Genomic DNA, 27,092 nt, shown 5'->3' with positions numbered 1-27,092 from the left:
CGAGATAGATACAGCCGACACGCTCGTTCAATGGAGCTCCATACTCCACCATGCAATGTGCACCGTATATACACGGCGGATGTCGGGAAGAGGTTAACCCTTAATGGAAATGTGTCGCGAATTAAACCTTTTTTTTTAAAGTAAGTTACTTATTTCTATTATATTTTTTACGTTTTTTGCTGTATTTTTTTTTCTTCCACATGGTGGAAAGTATTAAAAATTAAATAATAATTTGACATGTTTTCCTATGTTGGCCACCAGAGGGAGCACTTCCCAGAATTACAGCAAGGTGAATAAGGCAAAGCAACCTGACTCACAGCTGCCGTAAATGTGGGAGGGAATCTCACCCCCTCTCATACAAGCCAGGAAAAGGTGTCTTCAAATTGCTAAGCAGTGTCCGGCTGCCATTTTGGGTGTGATTGTCCAAATGGCAGAAGCTATAGGACACACCAAATGGCTAAGGGTATGTTCACACGCTTACGAAACAGAGGGAAAACAGCTCCTGATTTTCAGCCATTTTTTAATCAAACTCACGTTTTTGGCGCTGTTTTTTACAATAGTTTTTGGAGCGGTTTTTCTATAAAGTCAATGAAAAACCGCTTAACCCCTTCAGGACCCAGCCTGTTTTGGCCTTCAGGACCCAGCCAATTTTTTAAAATCTGACATGTGTTACTTTATGTGGTAATAACATTGGAATGCTTTTACCTATCCAAGCGATTCTGAGATTGTTTTCTCGTGACATGTTGTACTTTATGTTAGTGAAAAAATGTTGTCGATAATTTTGGTATTTATTTCTGAAAAACACCACAATTTAGAAAAAATTTCCAAAAATTAGCATTTTTCTAAATTTAAACGTATCTGCTTGTAAAACAGATAGTAATACCACACAAAATAGTTACTAATTACCATCCCCCCATATGTCTACTTTAGATTGGCATCATTTTTTGAACGTCCTTTTATTTTTCTAGGCCGTTACAAGGCTTAGAACTTTAGCAGCAATTTCTCATATTTTAACCCCTTCCCCCTGCTTGCATTCTGGGCCCTAATGTCCAAGCCATTTTTTACATTTTTCCATTGTCACATTCGAAGAGCTGTAACTTTTTTATTTTTGCGTCGGCATAGCTGTATAAGGTCTTGTTTTTTGCGGGACGACTTGCAGTTTTTATTGGTACAATTTGAGAGTAGATGCGACTTTTGATCACTTTTTAGTCAGGATTAACAGAAAACAGCAATTTTTCCATTGTTTTTTATTTTATTTTTTACGGCGTTCACAGTGCGGGTTAAATAATGTAACAGCTTTATAGTCGGGGTCGTTACGGACGCGGCGATACCAAATATGTCTAACTTTTTTGCTTTATTGTATTTTTTTTTAATAGTAAAGCATTTTGTAAGGGGAAAAAGTGGGTTTTTCATTTTTTTTTTCACTTTTTTTTAAAATTAACTTTATTAAACTTTTTTTACTTTTATACTAGTCCCACTAGGGGACTTCACTATCCTCCGATCGCTATTGTAATACACTGCAATACTTTTGTAAGCAGTGTATTACTGCCTGTCCGTTTAAAACGGACAGGCATCTGCTAGGTCATGCCTGCGGCATTATCTAGCAGGCATTCGCTCCAGGCAGACCTGGGGGCCTTTATTAGACCCCCGGCTGCCATAGAAGACACTGACACTCGGCGATTTTATCGCCGGGTGTCGGTGGGAGAGAGAGGGAGCTCCCTCCCTCTCTCCAAAACCATTCAGATGCGGTGCACGCTATTGTGCACCGCATCTGAAGGGTTAAACGGGTGAGATGGATACGAATATCGATCTCACCCGGCAAAGCCTCTGGCAGCTGAGAGCAGGGAGATTTGACGGCTCCCTGCTCTGTTTACTTTATTCTACATAGAATGGCGGCGCTGTAGAATAAAGCCCATTAATGACCGCCGTGAAAAGGCTTATCGGCGGTCATTAAGGGGTTAAAGAAAATTTCAAAAGGCTATTTTTTCAGGAACCAGTTCAGTTCTGAGGTGGCTTTGAGGGCCTTATATATTAGAAAATCCCCAGAAGTCACCCCATTTTGAAAACTGCACCCCTCAAGGTATTCGAATCAGCATCAACAAAGTGTTTTAACCCTTTAGGCGTTTCACAGGAATTAAAGCAATGTAGAGGTGAAATTTACAAATTTAATTTTTTTTGCCGAAATTCATTTCTAATAAAAAAAAAATTGTAACACAGAAGGTTTTACCAGAGAAATGCAACTCAATATTTATTGCCCAGATTCTGAAGTTTTTAGAAATATCCCACATGTGGCCCTAGTGTGATAAAGGACTGAAGCACAGGCCTCAGAAGCAAAGGAGCACCTAGTGGATTTTGGGCCTCCTTTTTTTTTTAGAATATATTTTAGGCACCTTGTCAGGTTTGAAGAGGTCTTGTGGTGCCAAAACAGTGGAAACACCCCAAAAGTTACCCCATTTGGGAAACTTCACCCCTCAAGGAATTTATCTAGGTGTATAGTTAGCATTTTGACCGCACAGGTTTTTCCGCTAAATTTATCAGAATTAGTCTGTAAAAATGAAAATCGACTTTTTTCTGAAAAAACATAGAAATTTTTAATATTTACAAGAGATAATAAAGAAAATGCACCCCAACATTTGTAAAGCATTGTCTCCCGATTACGGCAATATCCCATATGTGGTAATAAACTGCTGATTGGACCCACAGCAAGGCTCAGAAGAAAAGGAGCGCCATTTGGATTTTGGAGCATGGATTTTGCTGAATTGGTTTTCGGTTCCATGTCGCGTTTGCAACACCCTGGAGGGACCAAAAAAGGGGAAACCCTCCAAAAGTGACCCCATTTTGGAAACTACACCTCTCAAGGAATTTATCTAGGGGTATAGTTAGCATTTTGACCACACAGGTTTTTTGCAGAATTTAGTGGAATTAGGCAGTGAAAATGAAAATCAACTTTTTTTCTGAAAAAGCATAGAAATTTTTAATTTTTACAAGGAATAAAGAACCACAACATATGTAAAGCATTTTCTCCTGATTACGGCAATACCCCATATGTGGTAATAAACTGCTGATTGGACCCATGGCAGCGCTCAGAAGGGAAGTAGCGCCATTTGGATTTTGGAGCACGGATTTTGCTGCATTGTTTTTCGGTGCCATGCCGCCTTTGCAACACCCTGGAGGGACCAAAACAGTGGAAGCCCCCCAAGTTACCCCATTTTGGAAACTACACCCCTCAAGGAATTTTTATAGGGGTATAGTGAGCATTTAGACTCCACGGGTCTTTTGCAGAATTTATTAGAATTAGGCGGAGAGAATTAATATCACAATTTTTTTCCACTAAAAGGTTGCATTTTCTCATTTTCAAAAGGGATAAAGGAGAAATAAACAACCAATTTTTATAAAGCAATTTCTCCCGGATACGGAAATACCCCACATGGAGTCATACATTTTTTTCATTAGAAATGAATTAACCCTTTAAGGACTGATCCATTTTTTGCTTTCTTATTTTAGTTTTTCACTACCCGCCTTCCAAGAGCCATAACTTTTTTCTTTTTCCGTCAGTAGAGAGATGTGAGGGCTTATTTCTTGCGGGAGGAGCTGTAGTTTCTACTGACACTATTTAAAGTGCCATAAAAAGTACTGGGAAACTGAAAAAAAAATTGTTAAATATAGGAATATAGGAAAAAAATCTGATTCCATTTTTTTGGGTTTTCGTTTTTACAGCTTTCGCCGTGCAGTAAAAATGAAAACGACAGCGATTTTGGCGATTTAAATTATTTAAGTTTTTTACGGTGTTCACCGTGCGAGTTAAATGATGGTATATTGTAATAGTTCGGCCTTTTACGGACGTAGCGATATCAATTCGGTTTATTTTTTTACATTACTTTTGAAGAAAAATGGGTAAATCAGGGTAAATGCAATATGTGAGGAGTACATCTGGATATATGTAATATGTGAGGAGTACATCAGGGTATATGTAATATGTGAGGAGTACATCAGGGTATATGTAATATGTGCGGAGTACATCAGGGTATATGTAATCTGTGAGGAGTACATCAGGGTATATGTAATATGTGAGGAGTACATCAGGGTATATGTAATATGTGAGGAGTACATCTGGATATATGTAAGCTGTGAGGAGTACATCAGGGTATATGTAATATGTGAGGAGTACATCAGGGTATATGTAATCTGTGAGGAGTACATCAGGATATATGTAATCTGTGAGAAGTACATCAGGGTATATGTAATATGTGAGGAGTACATCAGGATATATGTAATATGTGAGGAGTACATCAGGGTATATGTAATCTGTGAGGAGTACATCAGGGTATATGTAATCTGTGAGGAGTACATCAGGGTATATGTAAGATGTGAGGAGTACATCAGGATATATGTAATATGTGAGGAGTACATCAGGATATATGTATTCTGTGAGGAGTACATCAGGGTATATGTAATCCGTGAGGAGTATATCAGGGTATATGTAAGATGTGAGGAGTACATCAGGGTATATGTAATATGTGAGGAGTACATCAGGGTATATGTAATATGTGAGGAGTACATCAGGGTATATGTAAGATGTGAGGAGTACATCAGGATATATGTAATCTGTGAGGAGTACATCAGGGTATATGTAATCTGTGTGGAGTACATCAGGGTATATGTAATCTGTGAGGAGTACATCAGGGTATATGTAATCTGTGAGGAGTACATCACGGTATATGTAATATGTGAGGAGTACATCAGGGTATATGTAATATGTGAGGAGTACATCAGGGTATATGTAAAATGTGAGGAGTACATCAGTGTATATGTAATCTGTGAGGAGTACATCAGGGTATATGTAGTCTGTGAGGAGTACATCAGGGTATATGTAATATGTGAGGAGTACATCAGGGTATATGTAATCTGTGAGGAGTACATCAGGGTATATGTAATCTGTGAGGAGTACATCAGGGTATATGTAAGATGTGAGGAGTACATCAGGATATATGTAATCTGTGAGGAGTACATCAGGGTATATGTAATCTGTGAGGAGTACATCAGGGTATATGTAATATGTGAGGAGTACATCAGGGTATATGTAATATGTGAGGAGTACATCAGGGTATATGTAATATGTGAGGAGTACATCAGGATATATGTAATCTGTGAGGAGTACATCAGGGTATATGTAAGATGTGAGGAGTACATCAGTGTATATGTAATCTGTGAGGAGTACATCAGGGTATATGTAAGATGTGAGGAGTACATCAGTGTATATGTAATCTGTGAGGAGTACATCAGTGTATATGTAATCTGTGAGGAGTACATCAGGGTATATGTAAGATGTGAGGAGTACATCAGGGTAAATGTAATCTGTGAGGAGTACATCAGGGTATATGTAATATGTGAGGAGTACATCAGGATATATGTAATCTGTGAGGAGTACATCAGGGTATATGTAAGCTGTGAGGAGTACATCAGGGTATATGTAATATGTGAGGAGTACATCAGGGTATATGTAATCTGTGAGGAGTACATCAGGGTATATGTAATCTGTGAGGAGTACATCAGGATATATGTAATCTGTGAGGAGTACATCAGGGTATATGTAAGATGTGAGGAGTACATCAGTGTATATGTAATCTGTGAGGAGTACATCAGTGTATATGTAATCTGTGAGGAGTACATCAGGGTATATGTAAGATGTGAGGAGTACATCAGGGTAAATGTAATCTGTGAGGAGTACATCAGGGTATATGTAATATGTGAGGAGTACATCAGGATATATGTAATCTGTGAGGAGTACATCAGGGTATATGTAAGCTGTGAGGAGTACATCAGGGTATATGTAATATGTGAGGAGTACATCAGGGTATATGTAATCTGTGAGGAGTACATCAGGGTATATGTAATCTGTGAGGAGTACATCAGGGTATATGTAATCTGTGAGGAGTACATCGGTATATGTAATCTGTGAGGAGTACATCAGGGTATATGTAATCTGTGAGGAGTACATCAGGGTATATGTAATCTGTGAGGAGTACATCAGGGTATATGTAATCTGTGAGGAGTACATCAGGGTATATGTAATCTGTGAGGAGTACATCAGGGTATATGTAATCTGTGAGGAGTACATCAGGGTATATGTAAGATGTGAGGAGTACATTAGGGTATATGTAATATGTGAGGAGTACATCAGGGTATATGTAATCGGTGAGGAGTACATCAGGGTATATGTAATCTGTGAGGAGTACATCAGGGTATATGTAATCTGTGAGGAGTACATCAGGGTATATGTAATATGTGAGGAGTACATCAGGGTATATGTAATATGTGCGGAGTACATCAGGGTATATGTAATATGTGAGGAGTACATCAGGGTATATGTAATATGTGAGGAGTACATCAGGGTATATGTAATATGTGCGGTGTACATCAGGGTATATGTAAGCTGTGAGGAGTACATCAGGGTATATGTAAGATGTGAGGAGTACATCAGTGTATATGTAATCTGTGAGGAGCACATCAGGGTATATGTAATCTGTGAGGAGTACATCAGTGTATATGTAATCTGTGAGGAGTACATAAGTGTATATGTAATCTGTGAGGAGTACATCAGGGTATATGTAAGATGTGAGGAGTACATCAGGGGATATGTAATCTGTGAGGAGTACATCAGGGTATATGTAATCTGTGAGGAGTACATCAGGGTATATGTAATCTGTGAGGAGTACATCAGGGTATATGTAATCTGTGAGGAGTACATCAGGGTATATGTAATCTGTGAGGAGTACATCAGGGTATATGTAATCTGTGAGGAGTACATCAGGGTATATGTAATCTGTGAGGAGTACATCAGGGTATATGTAATCTGTGAGGAGTACATCAGGGTATATGTAATCTGTGAGGAGTACATCAGGGTATATGTAAGATGTGAGGAGTACTGTAATGGCAGGAAGGAGGTGAAGGGAAGGTGAGCCCTAATCTACCCACCGCCCTGTCCCTGCCTACTTGCAACGACCCGCCCTAGGCGACGGGGTACAACTGGGCGGCGGTCCCTACGCTGTCTAAGTGCACGGGAGAACAAACAGGGAACACGCAAGGGAAGGGGCAGTAGCCCACGGAACGCCGCGAGGAAACGGAGCGGTGAAGAGTTGTCAGGACCAGGATGAAGTGGAGTATACCCAAGTGAGCACGGAGGAGGAAGCAAGCCGGAGGCAAAGCAAAGCGGGTTAAGCAGAACAGCAGCAAGGCAGAAGCACGGCAGAAGCAGGCTGGAGCAAGCAGCAGTGGGGCCAGGAATCCAAAAGAATTACAAGCACTGAGGAGGAGAACACAGCAGGTAATAAAGGACAGGGGGCGGAGCTAACTCCGACTGACCAGGCCGCGATAGGCTCTCCCACTTCTGAGCCTGCCACCCTGGTTGGTCGGAGATGGTGTCAGTCGAACAGGTCTGGCCTCAGGTGTGGATTAATTAATCCCAGGAGTATACCTAGACGTAGTACCTGGCAGATCCCTAACAGTACTCCCCCTTTTATGAGGGGCCACCGGACCCTTACTAAGAGGACCCGGTTTAGTAGGGAAGAGAAGGTGGAACCTCCTGATCAATACCCCAGCGTGAACATCACGGGCAGGTACCCAAGTCCTCTCCTCCGGCCCGTACCCTCTCCAATGGACCAGGTACTGGAGGGAGCCCTGGACCATCCTACTGTCCATAATCTTTGCCACCTCGAATTCCACCCCCTCAGGGGTGAGAACGGGAACAGGAGGTTTCCTCGAGGGGAACCAGGACGGGGAGCAGCGTTTAAGGAGGGAGGCATGGAAGACGTCATGTATGCGAAAGGATGGGGGCAGCTCCAGACGGAAGGATACAGGGTTGAGGACTTCAATGATCTTATAAGGCCCAATAAATCGGGGAGCAAACTTCCTGGACGGGACCTTAAGGCGCAAGTTCCTGGACGACAACCAGACCAAATCCCCGACGACAAACCGGGGGTTAGCAGAACGTCTACTATCCGCCTGAATCTTTTGTGCGCTCTGGGACACCTCTAGGTTCTTCTGAACCTGGGCCCAGACAGTGCACAGTTCCCGATGAACATCCTCTACCTCAGGATTATTGGAGCAACCAGGGGAAACGGAGGAGAACCTTGGGTTAAACCCGAAATTACAGAAAAACGGGGAGACCCCTGACGAGTTACTGACCCGGTTATTCAGGGAAAATTCAGCAAGGGGAAGGAATGAGACCCAATCGAATTGACAGTCAGAGATGAAACACCTTAAATATTGTTCCAGGGACTGGTTAGTCCTCTCCGTTTGGCCATTAGTTTCGGGATGGAAGGAGGAGGAGAAGGACAGATCAATCTCCAACTTTTTACAAAAGGCTCTCCAAAATAAGGAAACAAATTGTACCCCTCTGTCAGAAATTATATTGACTGGGGCCCCATGGAGACGCAGGATGTGTTTCACAAACAAAGAAGCTAACGTCTTGGCGTTAGGTAGCTTCTTAAGGGGCACAAAGTGGCACATCTTGCTGAAGCGGTCTACTACCACCCACACCACCGACTTGCCCTGAGATGAAGGCAAATCGGTGATAAAATCCATGGAGATATGGGTCCAAGGTCTCTGGGGAATGGGCAAGGAACGTAGTAGGCCCGCAGGTCGGGACCTAGGGGTTTTGGACCTAGCGCAAACCTCACAAGCGGCGACGTAAGCCCTAACGTCTTTAGGCAACCCAGGCCACCAATAGTTTCTGGTAATGAGGTGTTTGGTGCCCAAGATGCCAGGATGACCAGATAGAGCGGAGTCATGGTTTTCCCTGAGTACCCTTAGCCGGTATTGCAGGGGAACAAACAGTTTGTCCCCAGGGACGTTCCCGGGAGCTGCACCCTGATCAGCCGCGATATCAGAAGCTAAATCAGAATCCGTGGCAGAAACGATTATACCAGGGGGTAAAATACAAGCAGGATCCTTCTCGGAAGGAGGATTGGCAATGAAACTACGTGACAGGGCATCAGCCTTAATATTCTTGGACCCAGCCCTATAGGTAACCAAGAAATTAAATCTGGTAAAGAATAGTGCCCACCGAGCTTGTCTAGGATTAAGCCTCCGGGCCGATTCTAGAAAAACCAGATTCTTGTGATCCGTAAGGACCGTTACCTGGTGTCTGGCCCCCTCCAGGAAGTGCCGCCACTCTTTAAAAGCCCATTTAATGGCTAGAAGTTCGCGGTTGCCAATATCATAGTTACTCTCCGTGGGCGAAAACTTCCTAGAGAAGTAAGCACAGGGGCGGAGATGGGTGAGGGAGCTGGTACCCTGGGACAAGACGCCCCCACTCCCACCTCGGATGCGTCAACCTCCACAATAAATGGCTCCTCTTGGTTGGGCTGAATCAGCACGGGGGCCAAGATAAAGCACTTCTTGAGGGTCTCAAAGGCCTGGACGGCCTCAGGGGACCAATGGAGGACATCAGCACCCTTGCGAGTAAGGTCTGTAAGAGGCTTAGCGACGACCGAGAAGTTGGCAATAAATCTCCTGTAATAGTTGGCGAACCCTAAAAAACACTGCAACGCCTTAAGGGAGGCAGGTTGGACCCATTCCGCCACAGCCTGAACCTTGGCAGGGTCCATGCAGAATTCATGAGGAGTGAGGATTTGCCCTAAAAATGGTATCTGCTGTACCCCAAAGACACATTTTTCAGTCTAAGCAAACAGATTATTCTCCCGAAGGACCTGGAGCACCTTCCTGACATGCTCCACGTGGGAGGACCAGTCCTTGGAAAACACCAGTATGTCATCAAGGTACACAACAAGAAAATTACCCAGGTAATCTCTCAGGATTTCATTAATAAAATTCTGGAAGACCGCAGGGGCATTACACAACCCAAAGGGCATGACCAGGTATTCGAAATGACCCTCGGGTGTGTTGAACGCAGTTTTCCACTCATCCCCCTGTTTGATGCGGATAAGGTTATATGCCCCCCGTAGATCGAACTTAGAAAACCATTGGGCTCCCTGAACCTGATTAAAAAGATCCGGAATCAAAGGAAGTGGGTACTGGTTCCTTACGGTGACCTTATTCAGGTTACGATAATCAATGCACGGCCTAAGACCACCATCCTTCTTCCCCACAAAGAAGAAGCCAGCACCTACAGGAGAAGTCGAGGGGCGAATGAAACCCTTGGCCAGGCATTCTTGGATATACACCCTCATAGCTTCACGTTCAGGACATGAAAGATTAAATATCCTACCCTTAGGAAGCTTGGCACCAGGCACCAAATCGATGGCGCAATCGTAATCTCTATGGGGGGGCAACACCTCGGAGGCCTCCTTAGAAAACACATCGGCGAAGTCCTGAACAAACTCAGGAAGCATGTTTACCTCCTCCCGGGGAGAAATAGAGTTAACAGAAAGACATGACATAAGACATTCACTACCCCATTTGGTGAGATCCCCAGTATTCCAATCAAACGTGGGATTATGCAACTGCAACCAGGGAAGACCTAATACCAGATCAGACGATAATCCCTGCATCACCAGTACAGAGCACTGCTCCAAATGCATGGAGCCAACCAGGAGTTCAAAAACAGGAGTATGCTGAGTAAAATAACCATTAGCAAGGGGAGTTGAGTCGATACCTACTACAGGGATAGGATAAGGTAAATCAATAAAAGGCATTTTTAGAGACATAGCAAATTCCACAGACATGATATTAGCAGATGAGCCAGAATCCACGAAGGCACTGCCAGTGGCAGACCGGCCAGCAAACGAGACCTGAAAGGGAAGCAAAATTTTATTGCGTTTCACATTAACGGGAAATACCTGTGCGCCCAAGTGACCTCCCCGATGATCACTTAGGCGCAGAAGTTTTCCGGCTTTTTATTCTTGCGCCTGGGACAGGTGTTCAGAAGATGCTTGTCGTCCCCACAGTAGAAGCAGAGACCATTCATTCTGCAAAACTCCCTACGTTGTCGAGGGGACATGGAGGCCCCGAGTTGCATAGGTACCTCCGAGTCCTCCGTGGAGAGGCGAGGAGACGGGACCTCGGGGGGAATCGCAGAAAAGTCAGAGGGGAGCACATTGAAGCGTTCAAGCTGACGTTCCCTGAGACGTCGGTCAAGTCGTACTGCTAGGGCCATAACCTGGTCAAGGGAGTCAGAAGAGGGGTAACTAACCAGCAGATCCTTCAGGGCGTCAGATAATCCTAACCTAAACTGGCACCTTAGGGCCGGATCGTTCCACCGAGAAGCTACGCACCACTTTCTAAAATCAGAACAGTACTCCTCAACCGGTCTCCTACCCTGACGTAAGGTCACCAGCTGACTCTCGGCTAAAGCAGTCCTGTCAGTCTCATCGTAAATGAGTCCGAGGGCAGAGAAAAAGCGATCAACAGAGGAAAGTTCAGGGGCGTCAGGAGCCAAGGAGAAGGCCCACTCTTGGGGCCCTTCCTGGAGTCGGGATATGATGATACCCACCCGCTGGTTCTCGGAACCTGAGGAGTGGGGTTTAAGGCGGAAATACAGTCTGCAACTCTCCCGGAAGGAGAGAAACGTCTTACGGTCTCCTGAGAACCGGTCAGGTAACTTGACGTCGGGTTCTAGAGGTGAGGTGAGGGGAACTACTATGGCAGCGTCACCCTGGTTGACCCTCTGGGCCAGGGCCTGGACCTGTAGGGAGAGGCCCTGCATCTGCTGGGTCAGGGTCTCAAGGGGGTCCATGATAGCGTCAGCGTAGGGGAAATGGTAGACTAGGTAAGTGGCTTGTAATTATGTAATGGCAGGAAGGAGGTGAAGGAAAGGTGAGCCCTAATCTACCCACCGCCCTGTCCCTGCCTACTTGCAACGACCCGCCCTAGGCGACGGGGTACAACTGGGCGGCGGTCCCTACGCTGTCTAAGTGCACAGGAGAACAAACAGGGAACACGCAAGGGAAGGGGCAGTAGCCCACGGAACTCCGCGAGGAAACGGAGCGGTGAAGAGTTGTCAGGACCAGGATGAAGTGGAGTATACCCAAGTGAGCACGGAGGAGGAAGCAAGCCGGAGGCAAAGCAAGCGGGTTAAGCAGAACAGCAGCAAGGCAGAAGCACGGCAGAAGCAGGCTGGAGCAAGCAGCAGTGGGGCCAGGAATCCAAAAGAATTACAAGCACTGAGGAGGAGAACACAGCAGGTAATAAAGGACAGGGGGCGGAGCTAACTCCGACTGACCAGGCCGCGATAGGCTCTCCCACTTCTGAGCCTGCCACCCTGGTTGGTGGGAGATGGTGTCAGTCGAACAGGTCTGGCCTCAGGTGTGGATTGATTAATCCCAGGAGTATACCTAGACGTAGTACCTGGCAGATCCCTAACAAGTACATTCGGGTATATGTAATATGTGAGGAGTACATCAGGGTATATGTAATCGGTGAGGAGTACATCAGGGTATATGTAATCTGTGAGGAGTACATCAGGGTATATGTAATCTGTGAGGAGTACATCAGGGTATATGTAAGATGTGAGGAGTACATCAGTGTATATGTAATCTGTGAGGAGTACATCAGGGTATATGTAGTCTGTGAGGGGTACATCAGGGTATATATAAGATGTGAGGAGTACATCAGGGTATATGTAAGATGTGAGGAGTACATCAGGGTATATGTAATCTGTGAGGGGTACATCAGGGTATATATAAGATGTGAAGAGTACATCAGGGTATATGTAAGATGTGAGGAGTACATCAGGGTATATGTAATATGTGCGGAGTACATCAGGGTATATGTAATATGTAAAGAGTACATTAGGGTATATGTAATATGTGAGGAGTACATCAGGGTATATGTAATATGTGCGGTGTACATCAGGGTATATGTAAGCTGTGAGGAGTACATCAGGGTATATGTAAGATGTGAGGAGTACATCAGTATATGTAATCTGAGGAGTACATCAGGGTATATGTAATATGTGAGGAGTACATCAGGGTATATGTAATGAGTACATCAGGATATAGGTAATATGTGAGAAGTATATCAGGGTATATGTAATATGTGAGGAGTACATCAGGGTATATGTAATATGTGAGGAGAACATCAGGGTATATGTAAGCTGTGAGGATTACATCAGGGTATATGTAAGCTGTGAGGAGTACATCAGGGTATATGTAAACTGTGAGGAGTACATCAGGGTATATGTAATCTGTGAGGAGTACATCAGGGTATATGTAATATGTGAGGAGTACATCAGGGTATATGTAAGATGTGAGGAGTACATCAGGGTATATGTAATATGTGAGGAGTACATCAGGGTATATGTAAGATGTGAGGAGTACATCAGGGTATATGTAATATGTGAGGAGTACATCAGGGTATATGTAATATGTGAGGAGTACATCAGGGTATATGTAAGATGTGAAGAGTACATCAGGGTATATGTAATATGTGAGGAGTACATCAGGGTATATGTAAGATGTGAGGAGTACATCAGGGTATATGTAATATGTGAGGAGTACATCAGGGTATATGTAAGATGTGAGGAGTACATCAGGGTATATGTAATATGTGAGGAGTACATCAGGGTATATGTAATCTGTGCAGAGAACATCAGGGCATAATAAGAGGGTATAATAATGCGGTAAATAAATAATAATTCATAGATGAGAAAACTTCACAGTAGGGGAGACTTAGATGTGGGCTTGAATAGCACCCTGGAAAACGAAACTCTAGCAGCTCTAGAGGAGTTATTACAAGAACAAATTTCCCCTCAACAAGGTGGGTTTCCAACCTCGATAGTCCCTAGGTCAACAAGGTTTCCCCCCATGTCCCTGTGTCCACAAGTGGAGATTTTCACTAAACTTGTGATGGAGGACTTCCAACAAATTTCAATTATTAAACAGTATGACAATTTGACAGCAAATCAAAGGTCAGCTTTGAAACAACTACAATCTTATAAAGATGTGGTATATAAACCAGCGGACAAGGGGGGGAACATTGTGATCTGGCCAACTAACCTCTATGAGAGGGAGGCTTTCCGTCAGCTGAGGGATAAACGGACATATGAGAAACTCATATAATCCGATGAGTACCTACTCCTCTGAATTGGGTAAAATATTGAATAGAGCCTTGGAGAAAGGGATAATCCCAAAAAAGGTGTTTGATGGCCTTATGGTCCAATACCCTAGAATTCCTACTTTCTATCTGCTACCCAAGGTTCACAAAAACGCATTTGAACCCCCGGGGAGACCTATAGTTTCGGGGATAGAGGGCCTATGTGACCCGATATGCAGGTTTATTGATTTTTACCAAAAACCCTTGGTTGAAACGTTGCCCTCTCACATAAAGGACACAACTGACATGCTTACAAGAATTGATGGGATAATATTGGAGTCGGATATGCTGTTGGTAACGGCTGATGTCGAGTCACTATACACAAGCATTCGACACCAAGACGGGGTGAAGGCGGTCCGCTTCTTCTTGGAGATGAGCAACTGGGACAGCCAGATGAGAGATTTGATTATTGAACTTTTAGAATTTATTCTTACCCACAATCTCTTCGTGTTCAAGTATACCTTCTATGTACAAAAGCAGGGCACTGCGATGGGTGCGGCGTGTGCTCCGGCATATGCGAACCTGTTTCTCGGTTTCTGGGAGAGACAGGTTCTGCAGGGTGACGGCGCCCACACCGCTGACCATGTGCAGTGCTGGTTGCGCTACATAGATGATGTACTTATCATTTGGCAAGGTACGGAACAACAGCTGATTGAGTTCATGGAGGTACTGAATGTGAATACATTCAATATCAAATGGACATATACCTGTGATAGATATAGAGTGGATTTTTTTGGATGTGACAATTGAGGCTGATACAGAGGGAGTATTACAGACTGATGTCTATAGAAAGGAGACGTCGGTCAATTCCCTTCTGCACGCTACCTCAGCACATCCACATTCCACTACTAGGGCTGTCCCAGTTGGTCAATTTCTGAGAATGAAGCGGATCTGCTCTTCTGAGGATAAATTTGAAGAGCAATCACAGGACCTCAAAGAGAGATTTCTAGCCAGGGGATATAGCCACAGATGCATCAAGCAGGGATACAGTCGTGCCAAAAATACGGAACGAAAGAACCTGTTACATTCGACAGGTATAAAAAAGAAAGATCAGAAGGATAATAAAATTAGATTCATCTCCACTTTTAACAACCAGTGGCAAATGCGATCAGTTCTGGAGAAACATTGGCCGATTTTACATACAGAACCTGCATTCTCAAAGGCTTTACCAACTAATCCTCAGATGACGGCTAGAAGGAATAAAAATCTGAGAGACTTATTGGTGAAGAGCCATTATGTACCATTACAATCTAATCCTTTCTCTACACGAGGCCCTATTCAGGGGTGTTACCCCTGTGGTGACTGTGTGGCATGTGCCAACATAGCGCGGACAACCTCTTTTAATTCCGTTAAAAACAAACGTCATTTTAAAATCCTGCATTATATATCATGCAGCACAACCCATGTTATTTACTACGCAACATGTGGATGCCCAAAGGTCTACGTTGGCTTAACATCTAGACAACTCAGGGTCCGGATTCGTGAACATGTGAGGGATATCCTGGCTGCGAAGGATGTCAGCGATTTAACACTTTTGAAGACGATCCCGAAACATTTTAAATTACACCATGGATGTGACCCCAAAACCTTTTTGGCGTGGGGCATAGACATGGTACATTGTGGTGTTAGAGGGGGAAATGCGAATAAGATCTTGGCACAAAAGGAGTGCAGATGGATCACTACCCTTGGAACTATGACCCCCCTAGGTCTTAATGAGAAATTGAGCTTCTCTGCTTTTCTATAAAATATAAATAATGGTAGCCTCGTCCATTGCAAATAAAATATTTTAGGCGATTTTAATTTATACTATATACATGTCCTACCTTGGTTTGCTATTAACTGCATATTCTTGTGTCCAGGTTTAGATTCTGTTGAACTTTTTCCAATGTGAGGTGTTCTTCCGGACGGCTGTGACGTTATTGGAAACATCTGGAAAATAAATATTCGATTTATCACAGATTGATATAGTGATGAGAGAACGAACATTCAGTCCTTATACTAAAATATGTCTGAAACAAATATCTTGTATGTTACTTCATGATGCTACTCTTTTGAATATTATTGTAACAATTTCCCCTCCCCCCCCCCTTTTTTTGTTCTTAATTATTGATTTAATATGTGCTTTTTCTGTACACTATAGAGATATACTCTGTATTTTATAATAAACAGTATAATTTCACTTTTTCACCCCCCCCCTTTTTCTTTTCACTTAGTCACGATTCACGATTTACGTTTATTCCACATATTTGCTGTATTTAATATTTATATATATATTTATTTCACTGACTTATTGTCACTTTATATCTTAACTCATTTTTTCGTTATAATTTTTATAACGATTTATGATGTGATTATTATGAGTAATATTTTCACTTTTTTTCACTGTTCTGCATATATTCTTATTATTTTTTGAATATACCTAGTTTTGTCCATTTTCATATCACTTTTTCACATTTTTACATTGTACACTTTATGTTTGCGTTATGTTTCGCTGATATATATAATTTGCCCTGGGGCATCTCGTTTTTTTACATGTATCATAAGGGGTATATACCGTGTGAGTTTTTCCAGAGGAGTAGCATCGATCACTAATAGAGATAGAGACATACGTAGTTGTAAGATACTTACCTCACTTTGGGGCTGCGCATGCTGCAGGGATGTCGGGTCTGTCCCTCGGTCTCCTCTCTTCAATACGCCGTCTGTGCGCTTGCGCCATCTCCATGGAGACGCGTCTTTGGAGACGCGCGGGCGCAACAGCGGTGTGACGACAGGCGATCGAGGTATTGTGACCTTTGACACAATCTCGCGCATGCGCCGTGGACCAATGAGGAGTGAATCTACACGGAACGTTCAATCTAGTATGATGAGGGACAATATATAAGGAGGACAGGATATAGTTTAGATTATACCCCCTGAGGAAGCTAGAACAGCGAAACGCGCGTTGGGGTGTTATTCTTTGTTACGTGGACCACGTGGATCGCAGGCTCACCATTACATTTATGGGTAAGATCTGATTTATTGGCTCCTTCTGTTTTTTTCCAGATTGGCAATCTTTTCACCACTGGGTACATTCACGGTATATTCCCTTTGGATATATGGCACCGGGGATTTCCTCGGAGTACTTTATTTAGACGGCCAAGTGATACGCTCATTATATGTGGAGACATGACTGTGTGATTTTGTAGCATGATGGGCAGCAGATTATATTGATAATGCACTATTGCAGCTTACTTACTGACGTCATGGGTTTTTTGTATACTACTTTTGTCTATCACATATATGCCCTTGTGTTATGTATACCATGTCCCTTTGGTAAGGTATAGCATTTATACCATTCCTGCGATTCAATATACTGTGGAGTGATCCATATATAACTTTCCTTTTTTTAGAAACCTCGCTTTGTTTTTAAATACGTATGTTATATGGTGATATATTTATATGCAATAACATTTATTTTTTACATTATGTGTAGCCTTGTGACTCTTGGTTCTCAATTTCTTTATATGATGTAGTGGAGTCCTGCTACTCTTTGATTTGACATTTTGGGGGTACTGTGTACATATATGTTGGTCGTACCTAACCGCTTACTCTCTCCTGTGAGACATTTATTCATAATAGATGTGTGGCCGGTGTCGCACTGATAAATGGTGTCGGATCTTATCCGCTTTTAGAAAACACTGCACATTTTGCATCGCCATAATCTGAGAGCCAGAACTTCTTTCTTTTTTCACCACCGGAGCCGCGTGAGGGCTTATTTGTTGCGGGACAATCTGTACTTTTCATTGGTACCATTTTGGGGTACATGCAATTTTTTTGATCACTTTTTATTACATTTTTTTGCAAGCCGGGTGACCAAAAACAAGCAATTCTGAGAATGTTTTTTAGTTTATTTTTTGCGGCGTTCACCGTGCACTATAAATGACCATTATATTTTATTCTGCGGGTCGGTACGATTACGGCGATACCAGATGTATATAGGGTTTTTATGTTTTGCAGCGTTTGCGCAATAAAATCACTTTTTTATAAAATAATTTATTTTCTGTTTCACCATATTCTGAGAGCCATAACTTTTTTATTTTTCCGTCAAAAAAGCTGTGTAATGGATTGTTTTTTGCGGGACGGGTTGTAGTTTTTATCGGTATTATTTTCGGGTACATCCGACTTTTTGATCACTTTTTATTCTCTATTTTGGGAGGGGTGGTGACCAAAAAATAGCGATTCTGGTGTAGTTTTTTATTGATTTTTTTTGGGGTGTTCATCGTGCGGGAAAAATAACATTATAGTTTTATAGTTGGGGTCGTTACGAACGCGGTGATAACAGATATGTGTACTTTTTTTAACGGGTTCATTTTTTTTCTATAATAAAAGTCTTATTATAGGCAAAAAAAGCATTTAGTGTTTATAGAACTTCTAACTTTTATTTTTACACTTTTTTTAAAACCTTTTTATTATCTTTTTTTTACTTTTTTCACTTGTCCCACTAGGGGACACTTAGACTTGCAGCTCTGATCGCTGCTAGAGTACATTACACTACACACGTAGTGTGATGTACTCTAACTGTCATTGTGACGTGACAGTCACACTGACAGGAAGCCTCAGAGGAGCGGCCGGAGGCTGCTCCTCCGAGGCTTCCGTACATGGCAACCCGGAGGTCATTGTCTGACCTCCGATTGCCGTGACAAGCATCGGTAGCCCCCACGATCACTTCGTGGGGGCTGCTGATGTGCTTCAAACCACTTAAATGCGGCGACGGCAATCCGTCGCCGCATTTATGGGGTTAATTGCCGAAATCAGCGGCGATGGTCCGCTTACCGGCAAGGCTGGAGTGTCAGCTGTCGGGGACAGCTGACTTCCCGGTTCCCGGACACTGTCCGTTAGGACAGTGTGCGCCGGGAACTACTCCGCAATAGTACGTCTGGATGCGGGAACTAACCCCTCTGCAGGACGTACTATTGCGGAGCAGCGCGTGAAGAGGTTAAAAAAACGTCCCAAGAAGTGATATGCACTTCTTTTGGCGGGCGTCTTTTTACGGGCGTCTTTTTACGTGCTACGTACATACACACTCAGCAATGCTACTTATACACACACACACACACACACACACACTCAGCTCTGCTGCACAGACACACACTCAGCTCTGCTGCACAGACACACACTCAGCGCTACTACACAGACACACACTCAGCACTGCTACTTATACACACACACACACACACACACACACACACACACACACACACGCACAGACACACACTCAGCTCTGCTGCACAGACACACACTCAGCTCTGCTGCACAGACACACACTCAGCGCTACTACACAGACACACACTCAGCACTGCTACATACAGACACACACTGTAATGACCGGGGGTAGGGAAACAGACAAGTGAGCCCTAATCTACCCGCCACTCAGTCCCTGCCTACTTGCAACGACCCGCCCTAGGCGACAGGTTACAACTGGGCGACGGTCCCTACGCTCAATAAGTGCACGACAGACAGACAAGGGAACACAGAAGCTAAGGGAAATGGGGCCGTTGCCCACGGAAACGCCGTGAGCAACAAGAGTGGTGAACGAGCCGAGTCAAACCAGGAGTGTACGAGGTACCAAACGCAGAGCAGGAGAGTAGTGAACAAGCCGAGTCAACCAGGAGTGTACGAGGTACCAAACGCAGAGCAGGAGAGTAGTCAGTAAGCCAGGGTCAATATGAAGCAAGGACAAATAGTTCAAGAAGCTGCAGCAGGGCAAGGAAACCAAACGAGAAGAATCACAAGCAAGGAGGAACAGGAAAGGCAGGTATAAATAGACAGAGGGCGGGAGCTAGCTCCGTCTGGCCAGGCTGTGATAGGATGGCAGGCTTAGGAGTGGGAGAGCCTGAGTGGTGGAAGATGGAGTCAGTCTCACAGACATAGAAGCAGGTGCAGACTGATTACCTATGGGCGATGATACAGAAGCTGTGCCTGGCAGATCCTTTACACACACACTCAGCACTGCTACATACGGACACACACAGACGTGCTACATACATACACACAGTCAGCACTACTACATACATACACACACAAACACTCAGCACTATTACACAGACACACTCAGCTCTGCTACACAGACACTCAGCTCTGCTACACAAACACACTCAGCTCTGCTACACAGACACACTCAGCTCTGTTACACAGACACACTCAGCTCTGCTACACAGACACATACTTAGCTCTACTACACAGACACACACAGTCAGCACGGCTACATACAGAAACACACACACTCAGTACTGCTACATACAGACACACACAGCACTGCTACATACATACACACGGTCAGCACTGTTACATACATCGACACTCAACACTGCTACACACACACAAACACACACTCAGAACTCCTACATACATACACATACACACTCAGCTCTGCTACACAGACACTCACTCAGCTCTGCTACACAGACACACACACTCAGCTCTACTACACAGACACACACACTCAGCTCTACTACATCTGACAAGCTTAGCTCCGCACACCGTCCACACTGACAATACATCTAGCGCCAGGGGGGGGGGCCGGGGGTCCGCCAGGGGGGGGTAGTCGGGGGTCACGAGAGCGGGTGTCTGTGAGAGGGGGACAGACAGAGACACACACTCAGCTATACTACATCTGACAAGCTTAGCTTCGCACACTGTCCACACTGACAATACATCTAGCGACAAGGGGGCAGGGGCCCTACGGGGGGCCGTCGGAGGTCACGAGAGCGGGGGTCTGTGAGAGAAAGGGATAGACAGACACACACACACACACACACCTTACATGCAGTGCAGCCGGTCTTCATAATGGCGCCTGCTATCTCCCTACAAACAGCTTCTCTGCTGTGTGACTCTGACCTGCGTCTGTGCAGTACAGAGCCAGATAGCAGAGGCAATGGACAGGAGCCGTTCATTGTGTCCTAAGCATTGTGCTGCCGTATTCCATCTCTGTATGTGTCGTTAATCAACACATACAGAGATGGAAAAAAAAATCGGCAGAGAAATTATAGAAGTAAAAGTATGAATACATTAAAAAGTAGAAAGTGACAACACAAATAAATAATTTATTTCTTTACATTATATTAAAAGCAATATAATAATAATAATAATAAATAAAAATCATGACACCTTCCCTATAAAATGTTGGCCTTAACCTGCCTATTGTAGGTCTTTAGGGCCAAGCATTTTTGGATTTTTCATCCTCACATTCCAAGAGTCATATTATTTTCATTTTTCCATCAATGTAGGAGCGCCTGTTTTTGTGTGGCAAGTTGTATTTTTCAATGCCACTATTTGGGGGTACATAACATTTTTTCATTAGCTTTTCATTTTGGGACGAAAGAAAGAAAAACCCCCACAATTCCACCATTTGTTTTTGATTTATTTTTTTTACCATACATCAAAATGTTACTTTATTCAATGTGTCTGCATGATTATGGTAATACCAAATATAAATTTTTTTATGTTTTATTACTTTTACACAATAAAAACATGTTTTATGGAAAAAAAAGTCATTTTTGTGTTGATGCATTCCGAAATACATAACTTTTTATATTTTTCATAGATAGAACTGTATGAGGGCTTGTTTTTTGCGGGATGAGTTGTAGTTTTCATTGGTACCATTTTGGAGTACATATAATTTCTTGACTAATTTTTATTTAAAAAAAATTGTGGAACAATTTTTTAAAAATTTTATTTTTAATTAAAATAGTCTTTTTTTAAAACGGCTTACCGCCTGCACCACGTAAATTAACAAGCTAATAGACTGGTCCCCGCACCTGCAGCCTGTCAATTTACGCGCTGTATTTAATAGAACAGCGTGCTTCTGCACACAATGCCATTTGCAGGATCGGGGTGTCACACTGCCAGCTCCATCCTGTACTGTGAATTTATCAGTTCCCGGTCACAAAAACCCTAAACACAGTTTGTAGTGATTTACATGGGGAAACGGCAGGGAACACACAGATCATGTGTCCTCTGCTAACCTGTGCCACCACAGTAAGGGCAGATACAGACGGACGTTGCGTTTTTGCGCGCGCAAACAACGCAGCGTTTTGCGCGCGCAAAAACCATTTGACAGCTCCGTGTGTCATCCGTGTATGATGCGCGGCTGCGTGATTTTCGCGCAGCCGCCATCATAGAGATGAGGCTAGTCGACGCCCGTCACTGTCCAAGGTGCTGAAAGAGCTAACTGATCGGCAGTAACTCTTTGAGCACCCTCGACAGTGAATGCCGAACACAATATACAGCAACCTGTTAAAAAAAAAAGAAAAAGTTGGTACTTACCCGAGAACTTCCCGGCCGTTGCCTTGGTGACGCGTCCTTGGTGACACGCCTCTCTTGACATCGGGCCCCACCTCCCTGGATGGCGCGGCAGTCCATGTGACCGCTGCATCCTGTGCTTGGCCTGTGATTGGTTGGAGCTGTCACTTGGACTGAATTGTCATCCCGGGAGGTCAGACTGGAGGAAGAAGCCGGGAGTTATCGGTAAGTGAGAACTTCGTTTTTTTTACAGGTTCATGTTTATTGGGATCGGTAGTCACTGTCCATGGTGCTGAAACAGTTTAACTCTTTCAGCACCCTGGACAGTGACTATCTCCTGACGTCGCGTACCGGAAATTTTTTTGCCGGGTTCATCTCAAAGACACTCCATTTGGATGTTTGAAATTCATCCTTTTGACAGCTGGTGCGCTGTTTCAGTCGGTTCGCACGTAAGTGTTTCCGTGCGACCTGCGTGGTTTTCACGCACCCATTGACTTCAATGGGTGCGTGAAATACGCGGAGATATTGAACCGGTCGCGTTTTTTGCGCAGCAGTCAAACGCTGCGCAAAAAGCACGGACTGTCTGTACTGCCCCATAGACTTGTATTGGTCTTTGCGTGGCGCGTGAAAACCACGCGGCCCGCACGGACCGAATACACGTTCGTGTGAATCCCCCCTAAAAATAATAATAATAATAAATCATAAAAACAGTAAACCATAACTATACGTTTAGCAGCAATTTCCCACATTTTCAATAACATTTCAAAAGTCTATTTTTAGGGAACAGTTCAGTCCTGACGAGGCTTTGAGGGGCTTATATATTAGAAACCCCCATAAATCACCCTATTTCAAAACCGCATTTACAACGCTTTCTAACCCTTTAGGCGTTTCACAGGAACTAAAGCAAAGTGGAGGTGAAATTTACTAATTCAATTATTTTTGCAGAAATTCAATTTGAATCCATTTTATTTTTGTAACACAGCAAGTGATAACAGAGAAACACAACTCAATATTTATTGTCCAGATTCTGCGGTTTTTAGAAATATCCCATATGTGGCCCTAGTGTGCTACTAGACTCAAACACAGGCCTCAGAAACAAAGGAGTACATACTGGGCTTTTGGGCCTTCATTTTACACTCAACATTGCAATTGCAACACCAAGTAGGACAAGCCATAAGGTTATGCAAATCGAGGAAGTAGTAGGTGTCGAAGATCTGCAAATTATCACATTTTCAAGTACCTACATAGCTCCAATGTGTGGCATGTGGGACGGGCATGAACGCCAGATTGAGAGCAAAGTTTTTCAGCCACATGAAACCTCAAAAATCGGATCAAGTGTTATTTGATGATTGTGCAATGTCTCCTGTTCATTGACGTGCCCGTTATCGCCACTTGTCGCAAACGGAGAGAGACAGAATCCTTGAACTTCAGACATTGGTTTATCACTCCTGCAGATCGCTACGCACCTAGGCCGAGATGTCAGCACTGTTCAACGTTGAGTGTCCCGGAGGTTAGGAGAAAAACAACGAACGGGAATGACAGAAAGAGGTGCGCGGATGCGAATATATGCACGAACCGATCGTCTGATTGGAAGAATGGCGCATAACGATTGACTCTGTATTGCAAGTGAAATTGGACATCACATCAAAAAGCCTAGGGCCGCAACCAGTGTCGACACAAACCATCAAAAGGCATTTGAACGACATTGGGCTATGAGCCAGACGTGCCATTGACTACACACCACTGCTCTCAAAGGCTATCATGGTGCACAGCAAGACGGCAATGGAGGATGGAATGGAGGTCTATCCTCTTCAGCGATGAGTCCTGCTTTTGTCTCGGGCACAATGATAGCCGGAAATTGGTCTGAAAACCACGTAGGCAATGCCATGAAGAGGCCTTCACAAGGGAACGTGACACCGGCCCTACTCCCGGGATTATGGTGTGGGGTGGCATAATGTACAGTAGCCTGACCCCTCTAGTCTTCATTTCAGGTACACGAACAGTTCGGCGTTACATTCATTTGGTTGTGGAGCAATTTCTCCAAAGTGTCCCAGAAGCCAGTTTTCAACAGAACAATGCCAGGCTGCATGTTGCTCATGCTACTGTGAGCAGCCTGTGTGGCCTAAACGTGCTACCATGGCCTGCAGCGTCTTTTGGACTTGTCTCCCATCTAGCACCTCTGGGACGTCATTGGACAGCAAATGCAAGGGAGCTGCCAACAGCCAATCTTGATAATTTGCGTGCTCAAGTGCATTCAGCGTGGCATAACAGCTATTAATAACCTCATTGATAGAATGCCAAGGCATGTACGTACGTGTATTTCTGCACTTGGCGCTCATAATCGGCACAGAATAAATCAAGGCGTTTGGAATATTTTGTTTCCATTTTTTTATCATTTGCATATTATTAACATGTCGATCGATCCTGTGATTTCCACAATTCCAAAACGTTTCCTCCTTGGTGTTGCAATTTTAATGTTGAGGAATCGGATATAGGTGTAACCCGTCAGTGTAATCCTGCCTGTGATGATACTGAGAGGACTGCTGAGAAGTGATCTCTAAAGAACAGGAAGGATCAGTCTCTTATAAATGGTGGATCCTGTGTTATCTATATATAGGTGTAACCCGTCAGTGTAATCCTGCCTGTGATGATACTGAGAGGACTGCTGAGAAGCGATCTCTAAAGAACAGGAAGGATCAGTCTCTTATAAATGGTGGATCCTGTGTTATCTATATATAGGGGTTATCTGTCAGTGTAATCCTGCCTGCGATGATAAAGAGATGACTGCTGAGAAGTGATCTCTAAAGAACAGGAAGGATCAGTCTCTTATAAATGGTGGATCCTGTGTTATCTATATATAGGGGTTACCTGTCAGTGTAATCCTGCCTGAGATGATAATGAGGTGACTGCTGAGAAGCGATTTCTACAATATTGTCACAATACCAGAATTTGGACTTCGATACCGATACTTCGTGTAGAATTACAATTTGAGATACCAAAACGATACTTTGCTAACAATAATAATAAAATAAAAAAACCCCCAAAAATAAAAAGTCCTTCCACTTTCTGATTTGAGGCTCATGGTCTTATGAATTTTGAACCTCCATTAATGTAATTAATCCCATTATGTAGCTCACAGTCATAATGGGCAACATTGAGTTAATGTGTGAGAGAAGGTGTATGGGCAGCACAGTAGAACAAAAACCTCCAGGGCATAAGGGTGCCGGCCTCCAGGGATCCGACTTGTAAATCCCCAATGGTATACAAATGTAAGGAGAAAGAGGCAGCCTGTCCTGCAAGAAACCTGTGATCCTGTCAGCAAGGAGAGATGGTGAGAATCTATGTGTGTCTGTGTGTGTGTATGTGTGTGTATATGTTACAGTGTGTGTGTGTGTGTGTGTGTATGTATATTTATATATATATATATATATGTGTCTGTGTGTCTACATATTTACCTGTAAGTATATATTCCAGATGTGTGAATGTATAATTGCCTGTATGTCTAAATATCTGTCTCTATGTATGCACAGTATATATGTTCCAGTATGTGCGTGTCTATATATGTGGTTCATATTTGGTTTGTGTAGGGGGCGGCAACAGGGAGTCCCGCACAGGGTGCCATCCAACCTAAGACCAGTCCTGATCATGTGATATCTATATATAGGTGTTACCTGTCAGTGTAATCCTGTCTGTAATGATAATGAGATGTCTGCTGAGAATTGATCTCTACAGAACAGGAAGGATCAGTCTATTATAAGACTCAGTGGCCAGAGGGAAAAATGCAAGATTTTAGGATTATTTTGAAATAAAGATGACTTAAAAGAAAACAAATCTTAAAAATATTTTTAACATAAAAACTTGATTTAAACAATAGGTAATTTTCTGAGTAAGTGGTTAAACGGAGTTTCCTCAGATCCCGGCTGTTAATCACAGCTGGTGCCTCCAAAATCTGATACTAAGCCTAGTGCATGACCGGATTCATAGATCACCTTGTAGAGAACTTCTATGTGCAGTCACAGCTCCCTCAGGTCCTGCACTATGTATAATACAGTGTCTGACGTGTTACTGTAATGTAGAACTAAGGAGGAACCCCACCTTAACAAACCTCCCAATTCACTTTCTAAATTCATTATCACTTACCTCTGGTAACACCTCCTGGAATTTCCTCCTCCACTTCACTGTTATATGGTTGATCGCCCCTCACCCGCTCTTCTTCTTCTTCATCCTCCACTTTAATATCAGTCAGATCTTCCCCCTGATTTCACATATGTAACAATTCAGTACAATACAGCAGAGAGTGCGAAGAATCTAACAGATCAACATAAGAAATCACCAAAATCTATGACCACATCTATGACCGCAGGACCAAAAAGCTCCGCACCCCCTATATAGATCTGGTATACGGCTCAGCTTCATCTACCTGATGATTCTCTGGGACATTGTGATTTTCCTCTGGACAGTCCTGGGAATACAGAGGACTGGGACATCTCTCTGGTGGATTTCTCCTACTGGATCCATCTGTAGGAAACACACAGTGACTGAATACATGACTACTGTATATCTGTCTATATATCAGACACTTCTCTCTACACTTCTATGTTTACTGATCAGAGCCGGAATTACAATGTTGAGGTCCTCACTACCGGTGTCGATGTTCCTGCACCTTGTAAGCCGCCGGCCTAAAGGAGACTGTGCCCTACCAGAGCGAACGGCGGGGCGTAACTGGCTCCCTGCTCCACCATAGTATTTACCTGTATCTG

General features: G+C 43.6%; 1 protein-coding gene and 1 long non-coding RNA gene across 2 annotated transcripts in view; one reads left to right on the top strand and one right to left on the bottom strand.

Moving 5' to 3' along the window:
- Nucleotides 1-16,129, top strand: part of LOC142669038 (oocyte zinc finger protein XlCOF7.1-like) — a 153,442-nt gene extending 137,313 nt beyond the window's left edge. Inside the window, exon 9 of the mRNA XM_075847098.1 lies at nucleotides 15,912-16,129. Coding sequence (XP_075703213.1) covers nucleotides 15,912-15,943 — 32 coding nt within the window. The 3' untranslated portion in view covers nucleotides 15,944-16,129. The remainder of the gene's footprint in view (nucleotides 1-15,911) is intronic.
- Nucleotides 1-27,092, bottom strand: part of LOC142669040 (uncharacterized) — a 74,890-nt gene that overhangs the window by 32,881 nt on the left and 14,917 nt on the right. Inside the window, exons 2-4 of the long non-coding RNA XR_012851768.1 lie at nucleotides 26,753-26,850; nucleotides 26,473-26,587; nucleotides 15,876-15,981 (exon numbers count right to left, since the gene is read on the bottom strand). This is a non-coding gene — a long non-coding RNA (uncharacterized LOC142669040). The remainder of the gene's footprint in view (nucleotides 1-15,875; nucleotides 15,982-26,472; nucleotides 26,588-26,752; nucleotides 26,851-27,092) is intronic.

The sequence above is a fragment of the Rhinoderma darwinii genome, assembly GCF_050947455.1.
Source record: "Rhinoderma darwinii isolate aRhiDar2 chromosome 1 unlocalized genomic scaffold, aRhiDar2.hap1 SUPER_1_unloc_13, whole genome shotgun sequence".
NCBI lineage: Eukaryota > Metazoa > Chordata > Amphibia > Anura > Rhinodermatidae > Rhinoderma > Rhinoderma darwinii.
This window is presented reverse-complemented; position numbering and strand designations above follow the sequence as displayed.